Source organism: Dromaius novaehollandiae, chromosome 18 (assembly GCF_036370855.1).
Source record: "Dromaius novaehollandiae isolate bDroNov1 chromosome 18, bDroNov1.hap1, whole genome shotgun sequence".
In the NCBI taxonomy this organism is placed as follows: Eukaryota; Metazoa; Chordata; class Aves; order Casuariiformes; family Dromaiidae; genus Dromaius; species Dromaius novaehollandiae.
Genome location: NC_088115.1, coordinates 15,359,007 through 15,374,797, shown reverse-complemented (window position 1 = coordinate 15,374,797; position 15,791 = coordinate 15,359,007). Strand labels below are relative to the sequence as shown.

General features: G+C 67.1%; 1 protein-coding gene across 1 annotated transcript in view; it reads left to right on the top strand.

The window, feature by feature from the left end:
• The first annotated feature begins 4,048 nt into the window (after window positions 1-4,048).
• SDK2 (sidekick cell adhesion molecule 2) overlaps window positions 4,049-15,791 on the top strand; it is a 41,627-nt gene continuing 29,884 nt past the window's right edge. The window contains exon 1 of the mRNA XM_064522815.1: window positions 4,049-4,764. Within this exon, the coding sequence (XP_064378885.1) occupies window positions 4,686-4,764 (79 nt within the window). The 5' untranslated portion in view covers window positions 4,049-4,685. The remainder of the gene's footprint in view (window positions 4,765-15,791) is intronic.

Below are 15,791 nucleotides of genomic sequence, written 5' to 3'. Positions count from 1 at the left end.
GACCTGCTTTGCCCCAGCAGCTTGTTCCTGACTTGGACCTGTCTGGCCAACAGCAGAGATGATGGGCATGAAGGTGGAGCGGGGATGTGCTGACCTGCCGTATCGCTACCAAGCTGGGCAAGCCCACGGTCACTCTGCACCTGGAGAGGTAGAAATGCACCTTGCAGGAGGTGAGCAGGGGGGATCGATAGCTCCATTTCCTGGCTGGGCATGGGAATGGGAATGCTGCCTGCCCCAGGCAGAGGAGGGGTGGCCGGGAGGAGCTGCAGGCAGATCTCCTTGTTCTCTTGTGCCCATGGGAAGCTTCTGGCAGCTCTTGGCTTGTTGCCGAACGGCTTCTCTCCAAAGCAGAGCTGGATCCTGGTCAGAAATGGGACTCTGCTGTCTCTATTGCCTGGGAGATGCTGGTGCTCTGCTCTTGACAAGCTTTCTCTTCTCTCTCCTGCCCTGTGCTGCGGTCCCTGACCTCTGCCATCACAGGGCCTTGACTGATGGGCAAAGGGAGCCCCTGAGCTCTCCTGCCCTGACAGCAGGGACTTGCAGATCAGTCTTGCTTTGGGCTTGAAGGAAGATCTTAATTGGACTGAGATGCTTGGAGCAGCTGATGCTGGGAGAGCTCTCAGCTGGGAAGAGCAGTGCTGGTAGGAAGAACAGGGCTTGCTCCTGCTGCTATTCCTTCTCTCTAATTCTTGAAGACATCAGATATTTAAGACATGTTTCTCTTCTGAGCTGGTTTATAGGCCCCTTGCACAGCATCTGGGGGCAGCGTGGAGCCCTGTTTGATGCCCTTCAACACAAGGCAAAGGGAGGTGGTGTCAATCCTGCTGAAGACGGAGCATCCGCCTGCGTGTGGCCCTGCCTAGGGGCCAAGTAATTGTGTCCATGGCCTGGAGCTGGGGGCTGGAGGTGTCTTGCCTCTGCGATGCAGGGAGCTGCCCTGGAGAGAAGGGGCCTGTCTTAGGTCTTGTTTTAAAGCAAGGAGTTGATGAGCAATGAATATTCTTGCTGATCTGCAGCACTACCTTAAATTAACCCCTCCAGGAGAGCAGCTGCTTCTGGAGAAACTTAAGAAACTCTTCCAGTCTTAATTTTAAAAATCCTCAATATTGGGGAGCCTCACTGCAGCCTGTAGTGTCTTAGTAAATTATTCTCACTGTTAGAAACATGTGCCTTATTGCTAGCCTGGGTATGTCTGGCTTCAGCTTCTGCCTGCGGGAGCTTGTTATACCTCTGTCCACACGACTGTGGAGCATCCGTTATCTAATTTCTCCTCCCTGTGTTGGTGCTGATCACCTGGTTGAGTCTGCTTCCTCCTGTCTGGCAGAGGAGGAGGATGGAGCTCCTGGAGTCTCTTGCTCGCAGGCAGCGCTTTCAACCTGGGGGTCCTTCTTGCACTGTTGCTGCTTTCCAGCACCTTCCTGGAGCAGGGTGCTCCGAGGGGGCATGGCATGGTGCGTGGGGGACATGGGACATGGGGGACATCTCCCACAGGTGTGTTGGTGTCCATGACATGGTGGTATGCTGGGTGCTATCTTGCTCAGGGAATAGCGATGCTGCTGAGATGTGGCCTCCTCCAAGGGCAGCGAGGGGTGCTGAGGGCGACTGAGGAAGCTCCTAGCCGTTGTCTTGCAGCTTCTGCATGGTGCTGACGGAAGGTCCCTGAAGCGCCTGACATCTGAGCAAAGACTTCTACATTTCAAATAAAGCCTTGATCTTTTTTTGGAGCTTGTCTTGGTTTCAGAGAAGAGTTTTTAATTCAAGCCCAGCAATGTATTTTGGGTTTGACTTTGATGCGCCCTCTTTGAGCGAGAGGCAAAATAACAGCTTTCAAACCTACAAATAGGCCCCCGGCGGCCTTTCACTGCCTGCTGGGCCAGCGCTGCGGGCTGCACAAGGGCACCCTGTCATTAGGAGGGGCCCAAAGCAGGAGCCGGAGGGACGTGCTGCTGTTGGTGGCCAGAGCCCCCTGCTCGGGGACTCGTAGAGGGGAGCTAAAACCTGAATTAAGACTCAGACTCCTGATGTGCAATGGGAGATTTGTGCACTTTCAGCCCTTCCAGGACAGTCTTGGACAGGCGAAAGCTGTGCAGCAGGACTCACAGCTGGTCTGGGTGCACATCACACCATAATTACAGCTGACACTGCTCAAAACTAGCTAAGGAGGGGGGGATCCTTGCTGGGTTATGTCATGTTGCTGGAGGATCAGGGCAAAGCCCATGTGAGATGGAGCACGGGGATGGCCCTGCGTGGGGCAAGGGTGGCCTGGCAGCCGGAGTGTGTGACAGCTGGGGCTGGGCTCAGCCCCTGCCCTCCTCCGAGCGCTGCCTGGAGTGTGCTCAGGGTCCCGGGGAGGCACGGGTGCCCCTGGCGCCCTCTGATCCCTGGGGAGTACAAACCCCAGAACAAGGCTGTGCAGAGCAGCTCTCAGCTTCTCCAACCCCCCTGAAAACAGCTGTGGAGCAGGAAGCTGGAGTTTGCTCCCAGGTGGATGGATTTAGGCAGAGCAGAGCTTGTGGCTGGTATCTGCCCGGGCTCTGCAGGCTGACAGGGAGCGGGCAGGGCCGGGCTGGGAGGGAAACCATGCTCTGCGGTGCGAGTGTTTGCTGTGAAATCAAAGCTCGTCCAGCCTGCCCAGATGACTGTGGGGAAAGGGGTACCTGTGAAAGCAGGTAATAAATGGCTTACACCTTGGCAAGATTAATTGTAATAACCATAAATCCCTGCAGGCACTAGAGGCAGGCTCTGAATTTATGGCCCAGGAGACGGGAGTTCCTATTCTTCATGGAACAAAGCCCCGATCCCGCGGGGGCTTGGGGACGTGCTGAGCGCTATTGCTGCTGCTCCTCCCTGCCGTAGAGCGAGGCAGGGGTTAGTGCTGCAGGGCGGGGGTCCGAGCCCGCCGTGGGGGTCCGAGCCTGCCGCAGGCCAGGGCAGCCTTTCTCCTTGCTTGTTCCGGCCTGGACCGGGAAACCCCTCCTTGAGGGGTGAGCCAGGACTGCAGCCCCCGCCGGCACATCGATCCCTGTCAGCCTGGCTGCGAATGCCAGCCACGGAGCTGATTGATGCTGGGGTGGGCGAGCGCTGGGTTATTGTGCAGTCTGGCTTTGAGGTCGATGGGGAACTTGGCAGCAGCTCTCCAGATACAGCACATGCACACAGGCATTGTGCCCCTGTGCGTAGTGCAGGATTTGCACGGGAGCGCATGTAATGCGGTGGAGACGCCGGTGCCCAGGCACCAACGCACACGGTTGTACTGACCTCTGAGCGCTTCCTCCGTCCCTGCCCTGATTTGACTCTGATTTCCTCTGGTGCTGGGCCTGGCTTCGGGGTAATCTGCTCATGCTTTCGCCCTGCTCCCTGCAGGTCCCCTGTCTCAGACACTGTGTGCTCGCAGGCTGATCAGCAGTCGGGCTGGACGTTCCCCTCCGTGCAGGCGGTGTAGGTCCTTGCGTGTCCGGGTGCTGCAGCAGCCCTGGCCGAACCGCGCTCCCCCAGCAAGCGCAAGGCACCGTGCTGACACAAAGCACAGTCATCTCTGAAGGATGTGCAGCCCAGGCCTGGTCCTGGTGGGAGGTCTGGGCTTGACTGATTGCAGGATCAGGTTTGAAGACATCATATGTCGTCTGGGAGGTGCTGTTAACTCATCTCCGAGACTCGAGCTGTTCTTGAACGGTCTGTTTGCTTTGACAATCTTGTGGCAGGCAGTTCTGCTGGTTAATCACGCATGGCTGGCCTGCAACGATCAATCACCGCGATGGGGTTTTAATCCCCCCCCCGGGACTCTGTGGCCCCGGAGGAGCGAGGGGAGGCCCGGCTTATCCCCCGGGCACTCCTTCCCCCGGCTTTGGAGCAGCCTCGGGGACACGGTGTCCCCTCGCTGCGGCCGATGCGGCGGCGGAGCCGAGGCACCGCGCGGAGCCTGCGGGCGCTTGGAGACGGGCGACCTGCTGCTTCCGCAGCCGGGAGCAGCCGCGGCCCCCGGGGGCGGGCGCGGGGGGGGGGAAGCTGCCCGCTCCGCCCGCGGCTCCGTGCGCGCCCGGCCGCGGCCGCTGGGTAGCGCTCCGAGCCGCGCCGCCTCCCCGGCCCCGCCGCCGCCGCTCACTCCTCCGCCGCGCCGGGCAGCGGGCAGCCGCGGAGCGCCGGGAGGGGACGGCGCCGCCGCCGGGGGCGGGGAGACGAGCCCGGGCGCCCCCCGGAGCCGCCGAGCCGCGATGTCTGCGGGCGGGAGCTGAGCGCCGGGGAGGCGCCGCCTGCCTCCCCCCCCCCCCCCGCCCCGGACCCCAAACTTTTCCGCGGCCGCGGTGCGCCCGGCCCCCACGGTGCCCAGCCGCGCAGCAAGGGCCGGGGGGGCGCAGCCTCGCCGCTCCCGCCCCCCTCCCTGAGCGGGGGCGCAGCGCTGGGGGAGGCGCCTGGCCGCCGGCTCCGGATCTGGGGTCCCGGCTCCGCACGCCGCCGGGGAGCTGCGCGTGGTGGGGAGCTGCTGGGGACCCCCCCGCCCCGCCGAGAGCCTTCTCCCCTCGTCTTCGTTCTCCCCTCGTCTTCGTCCCCCCCCCCGCCCCGGAGCAGCGCTGCCGCCGGGGGGGCCCCGCGCCCGGACGACGCCCCGGCGGCGAGCAGCGAGGACTGGCGCCGCAGCCGCCCGGATTACAAAGTCGGGGAAGTTGCCCCCGCCCGTGCCCGCGGCCATGGCCCGGCCGGGGCGCTGGGGGCTGCTCTGCTTCGCCCTGCTCGCCCTGGCCGCCCCCCCGGGAGCCGGCGCCCAAGGTAAGGGGGTGCGGGGGGGCCGGCCGGGGCCAGCGCGCTGCGGCTGCCTCGGCTGCCGGCTGTGACATTGACTTTGCTGCTGGAGATGGGGGAATGCGGGAGGGTCCCAGCTCTGCTCCCCCCCCGTCGTGCTGCTGCTGCTGCTCCCCCGCTCCGGGGGGCTCCGAAGCCCCCCCCGGCCGGGGAAGGCTGGGTGCCAGCCGGGGGATGCAGAGCGAGGCGGCCCTGGAGCTTAGGGTGGGGGTGCAGCCCCGGGGGAGTTCAGCGACCCCCCCGGGAAGGGCAGAGCCCTTGGATGGGGGGCCGGGATCCGCCGGAGCCGAGCGGTAGGGCTCTGCTGTGTCCCGTCCCCCCCCCCCCCCCCCCCCCCGCACAACTTCCCCTCAACCTGGTGGGGGGGGACGGGACACATGGGGTAGAGACCGCGCCGGCCGTGCTCCTGCGAGCCTGCACATCCCCGGGCAGCGGGGGACGAAAGCTCCGGTTTTCCCCCCGGGGGTGGCCCCCCTTTTGCACCGCAGGATCCGGGGTGCAAGTTTGGGTGGCTCCGGGGAAGGAGCTCTTGGCTTGGTCTGGGTCCTGCCTGCCCCAACCTGCTGGTCAGGCAGGGCAGGAGCCGGGGGGGCTGCTGCCCGGTGCCCCCGTGGGCTCCCGGCGCTCCCAGCGGGACCTTGGGGCCCGGCGGTGCCGCTGAGCAGGGCCGGCCGCTCTCTGCTCGTCCCCTCCGGGGCTCTGGCACCGCACAGGCTCTTTTCAGCTGCTCCGTTGCCCCAGAGGGATGTAGAAACAGTTTGCAGCCCTCCAGGGTTCAGGGGCGCGGGGGGGCCCGGCGTCCCGTCCCTCCCCAGCGGCGAGGCTCCGGTGGGGATGTGGAGGAGGCTCCCCGGCTGTTGGGGCTGCAGCACGGGCACCTCGGTCCCTGCTGCTTGGGCTGAGCTCAGGCAGGCTGCGAGCCCGGGGGGGGCAGTGGGGACCCCCCCCCGCGACATTTCTTGCCCTTGTTTGTGGCAGCAAGCAGAGCCAGAAGTCCCCATGCGCTGCCGTCTTCCCGCTCCCCCCTGAGCCTCCCCCAGCACTGCGATAATTTCTCAGTAATTAAGTTCAGCACAGAACATGCAAAGCGGCAGTACGTGATCCGGGCAGGCCCTGCGCGGGGAGCTGGGAAGGGCTCCGTGATGGATTCACTCCCTTGCCGAGTTTCTCTCCTCTTGGCCGCCGTCTCCGTCTCGCGACTCCCCCGCGGTCTGTGCGTTCCCTGGCTCTGGGATGGTCTCCCGGTGCCACGGACTCTCCTTGCGTTTGTTTTTGGAGCTCGGGGTCTCCCCGCGGGGTGGGAGATGCGGGGTTGTCGGCGCTTCAGCCTCCTCCCGAGGCAGAGGAAGGGGCTCCGTTCCTGCCTCCCTCTCCCGCACCGTGAGCGGCGCTTTCCAGCCTCGGCTCCCTGCGGCGCGTTGCGTGTGCGCTCTCCTTGCAGGCAGCGTGACATTGCCGGGCTGCCGCGCGGGACCGGCCTCGGGCCTTGCTGAGCCCGTCCTGAGGGCTGGAAAGGCCCCGGGGACCGATTAACGGGGTCCCCTCCTCGGCCCCGCGGTGGCGGACGGGGGCCGATGCGCGCTGGGTGGTGATGACGGTCCTTGCGGCGAGCGGGGCGATGGGGCGCGGGAGCCGGGAACCTGCGGCTGCGACCCCGGCATCGGCCGCTGGCTGGGATGCGCCGTGCCGGGCGGGGGGAGAGCGATGGGGCAGCTGCACCGTCCCCGGAGGGGCATCACCCCTGGGGGGGGGCATCGCCCTCGGGGTGCGCGGAGGCTCCCGGGCCTGCTGCAAGGGCAGCAGCGCTCTTTTGCGGGCGCTATCGATGGAGGCAGCCGGAGCGAGCGGGATCGATCGGAGAGACGGAGAGGGGGAGGCGGAGGGAGGGAATCGAGCGAGACCTTCCCAGCCGGAGCGCGAGGGCTCCTGGCCAAGGAGGATTCAACGTTTCGCTGCTCACCGTCGCTAAAACAAAGGCCCCGCGATGCTGGGGAGGGATGGGATGGAAGTTTAATTACAGCCTGGCTGTGCTATGTAATTATTAATTACCCATGGCAAAAAATAACTTATTGATTAGGGGCCTGGTGCTAATTACCCGGAGGCGAAGGCGGTGCTTGGCGGAAGGCTGATCTGCCGCCGGCCGGCAGCAGTGCCGCAGTGCGCCCCGTGGCCCGGCCGCGCCGCCGGAGCAGGGGTGCCGGGGGCCCTCACGCCGCTCGCCCGGAGCAAAGGTGCCCTTGGCCGATTAGCGAGGTGATAAACCCCCCCGGGGGCTGGATGGGGGTGGGGGGACCCGGCGCCCTGGGGTGCCCCGGCTCCATCCTCCCGCTGTGCTCCGGGAGGGGAGCCGGGGGCTCTGCAGGCTTCGCAAGCCCCGGGGCCACGGTCTCCACGGTGGGGTCTCAGCCCGGGAGCCCCGGTGCCGTCCGGCACCGCTAATGGGATTGGTGAGGCTGCGGCAGCCCCAGGGGGGATTTGGGAGGCTTAAGGTTCCAGACGGGATTTGAGGCAGGGGACCGAGACGGGTGGCCCCGGCCAAAGAGGCTTATTAGGGGCTGGAGCGGGGGGTGCTGGCACCTGCTGGCCCCCACGCGTGGTCCCTGGGCACGTCCGCGTGTGCGGGCAGAGCTGCCCCTGTGCCCGGGCTGGAGGGGGACGAGCCCCTGCCTGGGGGCCGGCGCAGTGGATGTGGCAGCGGCACCGGGCTCCGGCACATGCCAGCGGAGCAGGCGGCACCTGGGGCTTGTGACGGTGCCTTTGCCGGCGAGAGCCTCCCCGGGGCTGCCGGGCGCTCCTCCCCCTCCAGGGCAGGGACCACTTGGAGCCCGTCCGGCACGTTAGCCGGTGGCCTCGTGCAAAGCTCCGGCTCAGGGAGGAAAGTGGCTTTTAGGGGAAAGGAAGGGAAGATTAAAATTTGATGCTGCTTTGGAAGCCATTAGCGGCCAGGCATGTCGATGAAACGTTGCCCTGATGACGGTCAGGGGAGGGGACGTGGTCTGCCCGGGGGCAGCCGGTATCGCAGTGCGTGGGCCGGTCCGGTCCCAGCGTGTCCCCATCGCTCCGGCCGGTCCCAGCGTGTCCCCGGCGGTGGGAAGCGCAGCTCCCCGCGGGTTCGGGCACAAGCGCTCCCCTGCGCCAAGCCGCGACCTGGGCGTCCGGCGGTGCCCGCGGCTGGGAGCATCCGCCCCGAAGAGAGGCGAGGGGCTGCCCCGGGCGGAGGAGGGCAGCTGCGGGTTCACAGCCGTTCTCCCCCCACCCGGCAGCCCCGGGGCTGGAGCTGCTGCCGCGTTTCGGCACGCGCCGGCTGGCCGGGCTCGCTGGAGGCGTCCGGCTGCCCCGGGTGAGCTCCGGCTGCCAGGCGAGGCCGGGGGCTGCAGGGCTGGCCGCGATGGCAGTCGAGTGCCGCTCGTCCCTTAATGACGGGGATTAGGCCGCGGTGGCATTTCTGCTCAGCGGGAGGGAACGGCGGAGCTGGGGAGGGAGGGAGGCAGCTGCAGGTTGCTGGTGATCCTGGAAAAACGCTGATAACTAAACCGGGGGGGGGGGGGAAGAGGGGGGAGAGGCTTGCGGGATGCAGGCCAGGGTGGCTGTGATGAGCAGAGACCCTGCGTCTCTCTGCAAACCTTGTCCCTGTCCCCAGCACCCAGCAGTGGAGCAGGCTGGGGCGAGCGGGGCCCTGCTCTGACGGGACTCAGAGCTGCGTGGGAGCAAAGCCCCCCAGCAGCAAAGCCCCCCGGGTGCTCCGCTGCGGGTGTCCTCGCCGCAGGCATGCAGCCTCGCCGCCCCGCGCGGTGGCTGTCACCGCTGTGCCCTCCCAGGGAGGGACCGGCTCGGCCAGGACCCCGGGGCCTCGTTATGTCCCTCCAGCTCGTTAGCAAGTCGCGTGCCGCTGGATGAAAAATGGTCGGTGCTGGGGCAGTAATAAATATGCTGCTGTCAGTGGTGATGTGATTGCGCTAACGAAGGGCGACGGGAGCCCCCCGCTCTGCCCGCGCCTCCGTGCGCTCCCCAGGGACGTGCGGGGTCCTGGCCGAGGCAGCGGCTCTGCCGCGTGGCCGTGCTGGACCCCGGCTTTCCGCCGTGCCTTCATCCATGAGGATGAGGCACCGCTGTGGGGCCAGGCCAGCGCAGGGCCTGGGAGAGGTCAGGGTATCCCAGGAGCCCCCCGAGAAGGAGGGCTGGGGACGGGGGAGATGATGTCCTGCCCACGTGAAGAGGCGTTGTGTGGAGCGGAGGGGGAGGGCGCAGGGCTGGGGCTGCTCCCTGGGGACCGGAGATGCGGTGGGTGGCAAGACCAGGTCCTCCTGGTGTCACCGGGTGCCTCCTCTGTTGTGACCCTCCCGTCCCTTCGCTCGCCCAAGCGCTCTGCAAGCGGGTCCTGGGCGCGTTCGTGGCCGCCCTTCTCCCCGCTGCAAGGGCAGGAATCTGCTGGAAGCAGCTCCGATGCCGCCTGGCATCCCTCGTGCCTCCGCGGGTGCCCGCGAGCCGTGGGGGAGGCGCGGGCGCTGCCCTGGGCCCGGCTGCCCCCCCGGGTGGGCACGGCCCCCGCGGAGGCCCCGGGAGCAGGCTGGGCTCAGGCCAGCAGCGCCGCAGCCTTGGAGGGGCTGGGGAGCGGCTGCTGGCCACGCTGCCCGGTGGCAGGGGGGACGGGTGGGGAGGGGGCTGCTCTGACCCCCCCCTCCTTGCTCCGAGCGGTGCTTTTGCATTCCTCCGCCTTGCTCCGAGCGGTGCTTTCGCATTCCCCGCTCCCAGCGATGCTTTTGCATTCCCTGCTCCGAGCGATGCTTTCGCATTCCTGCCGGCCCCGCTTTCCCTTTGAGGCTGACACGGACCACCTGTCTGCGCGGAGAAAGCCGGCCGCCCCCTTCCCGGCCCCCTCCCTCTGCCCCCAGCCCCGCGGGGCGCAGGAATGCCTGCGCCTGGGAAGCCGCGCGGGGCTCGGGTTGCCTGGGAACTGGGTAACCTGATCCCTGGGAGCGGGGCCGAGGGCAGGGGACATTCCTGGCTGCAGCTGGTCCCCGGCCCCCTTTGTCTCCCCGCTCCGGGCTGGGGGGGGCTCGCTCACGGCCCTGCCCTCGGTCCCCCCAGGAAGGGAGGCTTTGGGCACGGGGCCCTCTGGCCTTGCGCCCCGGGGACGCTGTGGCTGGCAGCTGCTGGCTGATCAGTGTTGTCACCTCCCTGCTGCAGATCGGTGTCACCTCCTGGCCAGAGGCCACCGAGGAAGGCCCTGGGCACCGGGGCCAGCTGCTGCCGCCGCGTGCCAGCAGCTGGGCATCCCAGCCGGGAGCGGGGACGGCGCGGTGGCAATTCCAGGCACGCCAAGGCCGGGCGCAGCGGCTCTGACCCTCCCCGGGCCGTGGCCACCAGCCATGCACGGCTGTCCCTGCTGTCACCCGCCTCGGAGCGACACAGCTGCCGGCCGGCTGCCCTGCGCGTGCCAGCAGCTCTCCTGCTGCCCTGCCAGCCGGGCTGGGGGGGAAACTGAGGCACAGGGGAGGCTGGGGTGGGTGCCGGGCGGCGGGAGGGACGGGGACCCAGGCGTCCAGGCTCCGTGGGGCTGCGCTCCGCTCCCTGCGGGTGCTCGCCGGGGTCAGGGCGCGCGGTCCCTCGCGTTTGCGCCCGCAGCGCTGTCGCTTCTCATTAATCAGCGCCTGCCCTGGTGCACGCTGCCGCGGCCCCGGCGCAGGAAAATCCGGATGGGTTTGACCATTAGCAGAGAGAAACCACTGAGCTAATTTTAGCTGCGACAGCTAATTGCTTTATACGCTGCTGGGTAAGACAACTTGCAAGTCCTCCTTCGCTAACCTTGAGCCCTCCTGGCTCCCGCAGCCGGCGATGCCGGCTGGGCATCCTGCTGCATCCCGGCAGGCGCGAGGGGCAGGGATGCGGATGCGCTGGTGGGAGCGCGGTCTCCGGCGGGGGGTTTCTGCAGGATGCTCGTGTCCGTGTGGGGCTACTGCGAAGCTGGGGGCTGCCGCGGTGGCCGGGCACCTTGCGTGGTCCCGCTGTCCCTGCTTTGCAACGGCGAGCATCCCTCGAGCAGGCAGCGGCGAGCGCGGAGGAAGGCCGTGGCCGTCCCCAGCCTGGGCAGCGCGGCCCTTCCTGGCCATCAGCACTATCGGTTCATTCAAGACTCACGAGTTGATGAAGCGGGCTGCTATTTTTAGAGCCCCTTAATTGATCGCGGCGTGCGCGCCTGCTCCCCGGCGCGCCGGTCACCGCTTCCCGGGGCGGGCGCTGTGCCACGGGGGCCGGACTCTGCTTGTTGGGGTGGGAAAGGGCTTTTGCTCCCGGATTTTCCCGTGCCCGCGTCTCTCCTGCAAGTGGTTGCAGCAAGGTGGGGGACTGGTTGCCCCCTGGTCCCACGCATGCAAGGCTGTGGTGGATTTACTGTCCCCCTCTGTCCCCTTCGCACGGGGACATCGCAGCACATGGGGATGCCGTCGCCATCCCGAGCCTTTGGGAAGGGCCGTTCCTGCCCGACCCAGGGCAGCGCTGAGCCCTACGGCCGGAGGGGGCTGGGGCGGATGGGCCGGCACGATGCCGGCTCCGCTTGCAGCAACCCGCCTCCCGCGTGCCTGGAAAACAGCTGATGGCCGTGCCGGGGGATGAAATGGGATTAGCCGCGTGCTTCCCGAGGGCGAGCATCCCGCCGGGCCGGACAATGCGCCGTGGCCCCTGGGGCTCCTGCCTGTCCCGCGGCCGGGAGGACCGTGGCTGCCGGGGCGCATGCGGCACCGCGCTTGGCAGAGCAAACTGCTGTTTATTTTGATAATGAGTTTCTCGATGCATTTGCAAACTAATAAAATCAGCTCATTAGGGGGGTACGTTTAATCCCAAGCCGTGCCGTCGGGAGAGCCCTCCTCGCCGGCTGTCAGGAGGCGTTCGGCACCCGGCCTCCGCGTGCAGAGCGCTGGGTGCGCAGGGAGCGAGGCGACGGGCGGCTCCGTCTCCCTGTTTTTCCCGTTTTGCTGGCGCTACGGCACGCGCTGGGAGCCGAGGGAAATGGAGCGGTTTCCCCAGGGCCCTGGCAGAGGCTCCCTTGCTTGGCTTCTCCCCGTGAGCTTGGCATCGGCTTGGGCAGCGGCTCTGGGTTCGCTGCCGGAGCAGCTTCTCCACTCGGGCTGTAAAAGCCCCTCCGGCCGGCAGAGCCGTGAGTGTGTAAATAAGTGCAAGGATCAGATCTTGCTCTTCCGCACCGGGAACTCAGGGCCTTTGCGAACGGCTGGAGGGGGGTTGCCAGACTGTGAATTATTCCCATCTCTCCTCTGCGAGCGAGAGAGTCTGGGAAGCCTTGGAAAAGGCTTTTTCCGAGGAAAAACTGCCTCGCTGGTGTTTGTAGTCATGCCGCAGCTATTTATATTTAAGATGAGCAATGCGGTGACTAATTAAAACATTGGAGAAAGGAAGTCTGGGCAACACCCCTGGTAAATCCTTGCCTGCCTGTCCTGAAGTGCGCGTCCCCTGTGCCTGCTCCCTCGGGAAGCGGGATCCGCCGGGACGTGGGGAGCACGGGGAGTGCGGGGCCCTGGTCGCGAGCGTCTCCCCCCGCTTGGCCGCAGCACCGGGCGCGCAGGAGGGGCGGAAGCTTGCGGAGCGTTTTCCGTCCGCGGGGCTGGTGACTTGGTTGCGTCAGCACCTTGGGAAAGGCTGAGTGGGGTTTTTGTGGTTTTCTTTTTCCTTTTCTTTTTTTTCCAGTGGGGAAATGCCGCTTTGTTGAAAGCCCGGAGCAGCTGTCCGGCCGCGAGCGGGGCCGTGGGGTGCAGGCAGGGTGGATGGCGGGAGCTGGGGACCGTCTCCGTCCCGGACGGGCAGGGGAGCCCCTCACTGGGAAGGTGCAGGTTGGTTTGCCGTGGGGCTCCCGCAGCGCCTGTCTCTCGGTCCCACACGGTTTGGCTTGCAGGGAGCTGCCGTGGCCGCAGGCTGCCGTCGCTCTCCAGGAATCCCTGGAGGAATATACCTCCTGGAGGAGATGCACCCTGTGTCCTGGGTGCACGGGGCCAAATCCAGCCCAGGGCCGCGCTGGGCTGCACCCCGGGCGTGCGCGCTGCGCGTCCCACCCCACGCCGGGAGCGTGGACTCTCCGGCCCCCGCCTCACTCCAAGGCCGGGCTGCCGGAGCCTGTTCCCGCGGCCCCTCGCTGGGATGCTCCGTCGTCGCCTTTGGGATGGGGGCTGGAGGAGGGCTGCTGCAGCACGGGGCAGGGGTGCGTGCTCGGCCCCTCTTTCCCACCCAGAGAGTGGCTGACCCTCATCTGCGGCTCCTCTGCGGCTCCCCTCCCTCCTCCTCCTCCTCCTCGCCGTTCGGAGTTGCTCCTGGGGAAAGGAGCTGTGCAGCCGGGCCCCTCTCCGGCAGAGCCCTAATTGCGTTGAGTCACTCGGGTCTCCGTGACTCACGGCAGTGACCCAGATACGGAGGAGTCGGAAGCGTCTGCGGCCTCGGAAGGGGTTTGCTGGGGAAGGAGCTGCAGCCAGAGCCTGATGGCTCCATCAGTGAGGCGCCGGGCTCGGGGCCCTCCTGCCTGGCTGCCCGCGCATCCCGCATCCCTGAGCATCCCCCCTGCATCCCTGAGCATCCCCCCTGCATCCCTGCGCGTCCCCCCCGCGGCTCCGGAGCGCCTCCGGCCCAGCCCGGCGCTGCTGGCCAGCTTGGCTCTGGAGCAGCGAGCGCAGCCAAAGGACCAGGCGGTGCCAAATGGCCCCGGGCCCGAAGACGCAGGGAGACGGAGCCATCGATCCGGTGACGGCCGTGCCTGCGCGGCGGGAGGGAGAGGGGCTGGCGGCCGCCCCATGCTCCTCCCCGGCGTCCGGAGCCACCATCCCCGCTCCCAGCCCGAGCCTCTCCGGCGGTTTCTGTCCCCAGCGTGTGCCGGGTGCTCGCCGGTGCCCTGCCTGGGCGAACGGCAGGCGGGGGGATAGAATTTGGGTGCTGGGGTCCTTTCCTTTGGGGCCGTGCATTTGGGTCCTTGCATTGAGGACCGAGCGCCGGGGTCCGCGCATTTGGGGCCGTGCATTCGGGGCTGTGATCGGGGCCGGCGCGTGTAGGGCCGCGTGGCGCTTTGGAGCACAAAGTGCCGCTTGTTGTCCCCCCCGGGCTCGCGGGCCGGGAGCGCGCGGCGGCACCGCCTGCGCCTGCGTTTGGGCTTTCCCGCGAGGGGAAATGTTGTTTTTTCCAGCCGGAGCCGCCGGCGCGGGTGTGCGAGGGCAGGCGGGGACGGGCGCACACAGCCCGCTCTGTTCCTCGCCGCGGGGCTCGAGGAGATGCTGCTCCCCGGCCAGGGCTGACGCCTCGGCTCCGGCAGTGTCTCGGGCCGCCCCGTGCAAAGAGCTTGGGGACAGGGACCGGGGGACACCCCAAAAGGAGGGTGGCTCCAGCTCCGCCACCAGCGTCCCCGGCCGTGCCCCCGGGCATCGCCGTGCCGCGGGGCTCCAGCGCCCGTTTCACCAGTGCCGTGGGCTGGCGAGGCCGCCAGCTCCTGCCCGCTGAGCCCTTGGAGAGCCGGGGCCGCCGAAGAGGAGCTCGTTATGGAGGCATCCTGCTTTTAATTAACAAATTAAAATCCTAGTTAACAATCCAGCCCCAGGGCTGTCGGAGGCTGGGAGAAGCCGGAGCGTTTGTTATGGAAACAGCAGCTAATTAGCAAATAAATAAATAAGGATGGGCCTGGAGACAGATGCGGGAGGAGGAAGGGGAGACGGGGTGGTCGGGGCGGCAGGAGGGTGTCCTTCCGTCTGTCCGCTCCTGCAGTGCCCTGCTTTCCTTGCATCCCTGCATCCCGGGGCTTTTCCCTGCGGATGGGGGATCTCCACCGCTTCAGGCATCTCGCTTGGAGCCAGGCTTGGACCAGCTTGGGGCCGGGCTCCGCTCCGCTCGGGCTGAGCATCTGCAAAGCCGTGGCACCGGCACGGCCGCTCGTGCAGGTGGCCGGTGATGCCACGACCGTGGCGGGAGCATCCCTGGAGCCCAGAGCGGTGGCGGAGATGGGGCACAGGGGACGCGGCCTTGCTGGGGCCCTGCAGGGCTCTCGCACGGGAGGCGAAGGCGGCCGCCGCTTCCCCTTTCCGAAGGCTTAAGGGAAGAAATCACTTTAAAAGCCGGCTCTGCGAATCCTGCCGGCGTCGCGCGGGCGGCCGCCTCGCTCTGCTTAGCAGCCGCTCCGGCTCCGCGTCTCGCAGCCTCCCACCTAATCCAGTTAACACACCTCCGCGAGCAGCTTACGGCATGTAGGAAACCCCAAATCGCATCAGCGGGCAGCGCGGGAGCCGGGGCCGGGGCCAGCATCCCGCCAGCGGGACGGCATCCTTGCTGCCTGCGCCCGGGCCGTTCCTGGCCGTCCTGCGGCGTTTTCAGGCAGCTCCCGTCCGCTCTCTGCTGCTGGCAGGGCAGGTCGTGCGTGCCGGGCCGTCCAGGGCGCTGCCGCTCCCGCGCGAGCATCCCGTCGCTTTGCCTCCGCCGTGCGCTCGATCTGCCGGGTTAAGCCGGAGCCGATGCTGCGCGAGGTCCGGCGGGAGCAATTCCTTGCCGCCCCGCAGCAGAGGCGGTTTTGGTCCCCAAACCCCGCTCGGGTCTCTGCGGGCTCCGGGCTGAGCGGGGGGAGCTCGCGTCGGGAGTGGGGGCCGTGCGGAAACGCAGTAAACGGCCGAGAAACGGAGCACGTCTTTCGGGAGCCGCGGCGATGCCGGCCGGGAGTCCCGGTGCGCGGGTGGGCAGCGACGGGGGAAAATGGCAAAAACCTGCCGAAGCGTCGGAAATCGCCTTTCACGGCCGGGCGGGCTGGGTACCGACGCGAGCCGCCCGCGCTGGGTGCTCGGAGAGGAGATAAGATTTGATTAAGAAGGCCGCTATTAATTTACGGCAAGTACACTCATGATAGCGGAGAGGTTGCTTTTAATTAATAGCCAGAAGGAGTTTTTTAGAGCTCTTGGCCTCAGCGGGGGGAGAAGGGAGGGGAGGGAAAAGGCGGGGAAAGACGGGAGCAAAGTAAGTTGCAAGGA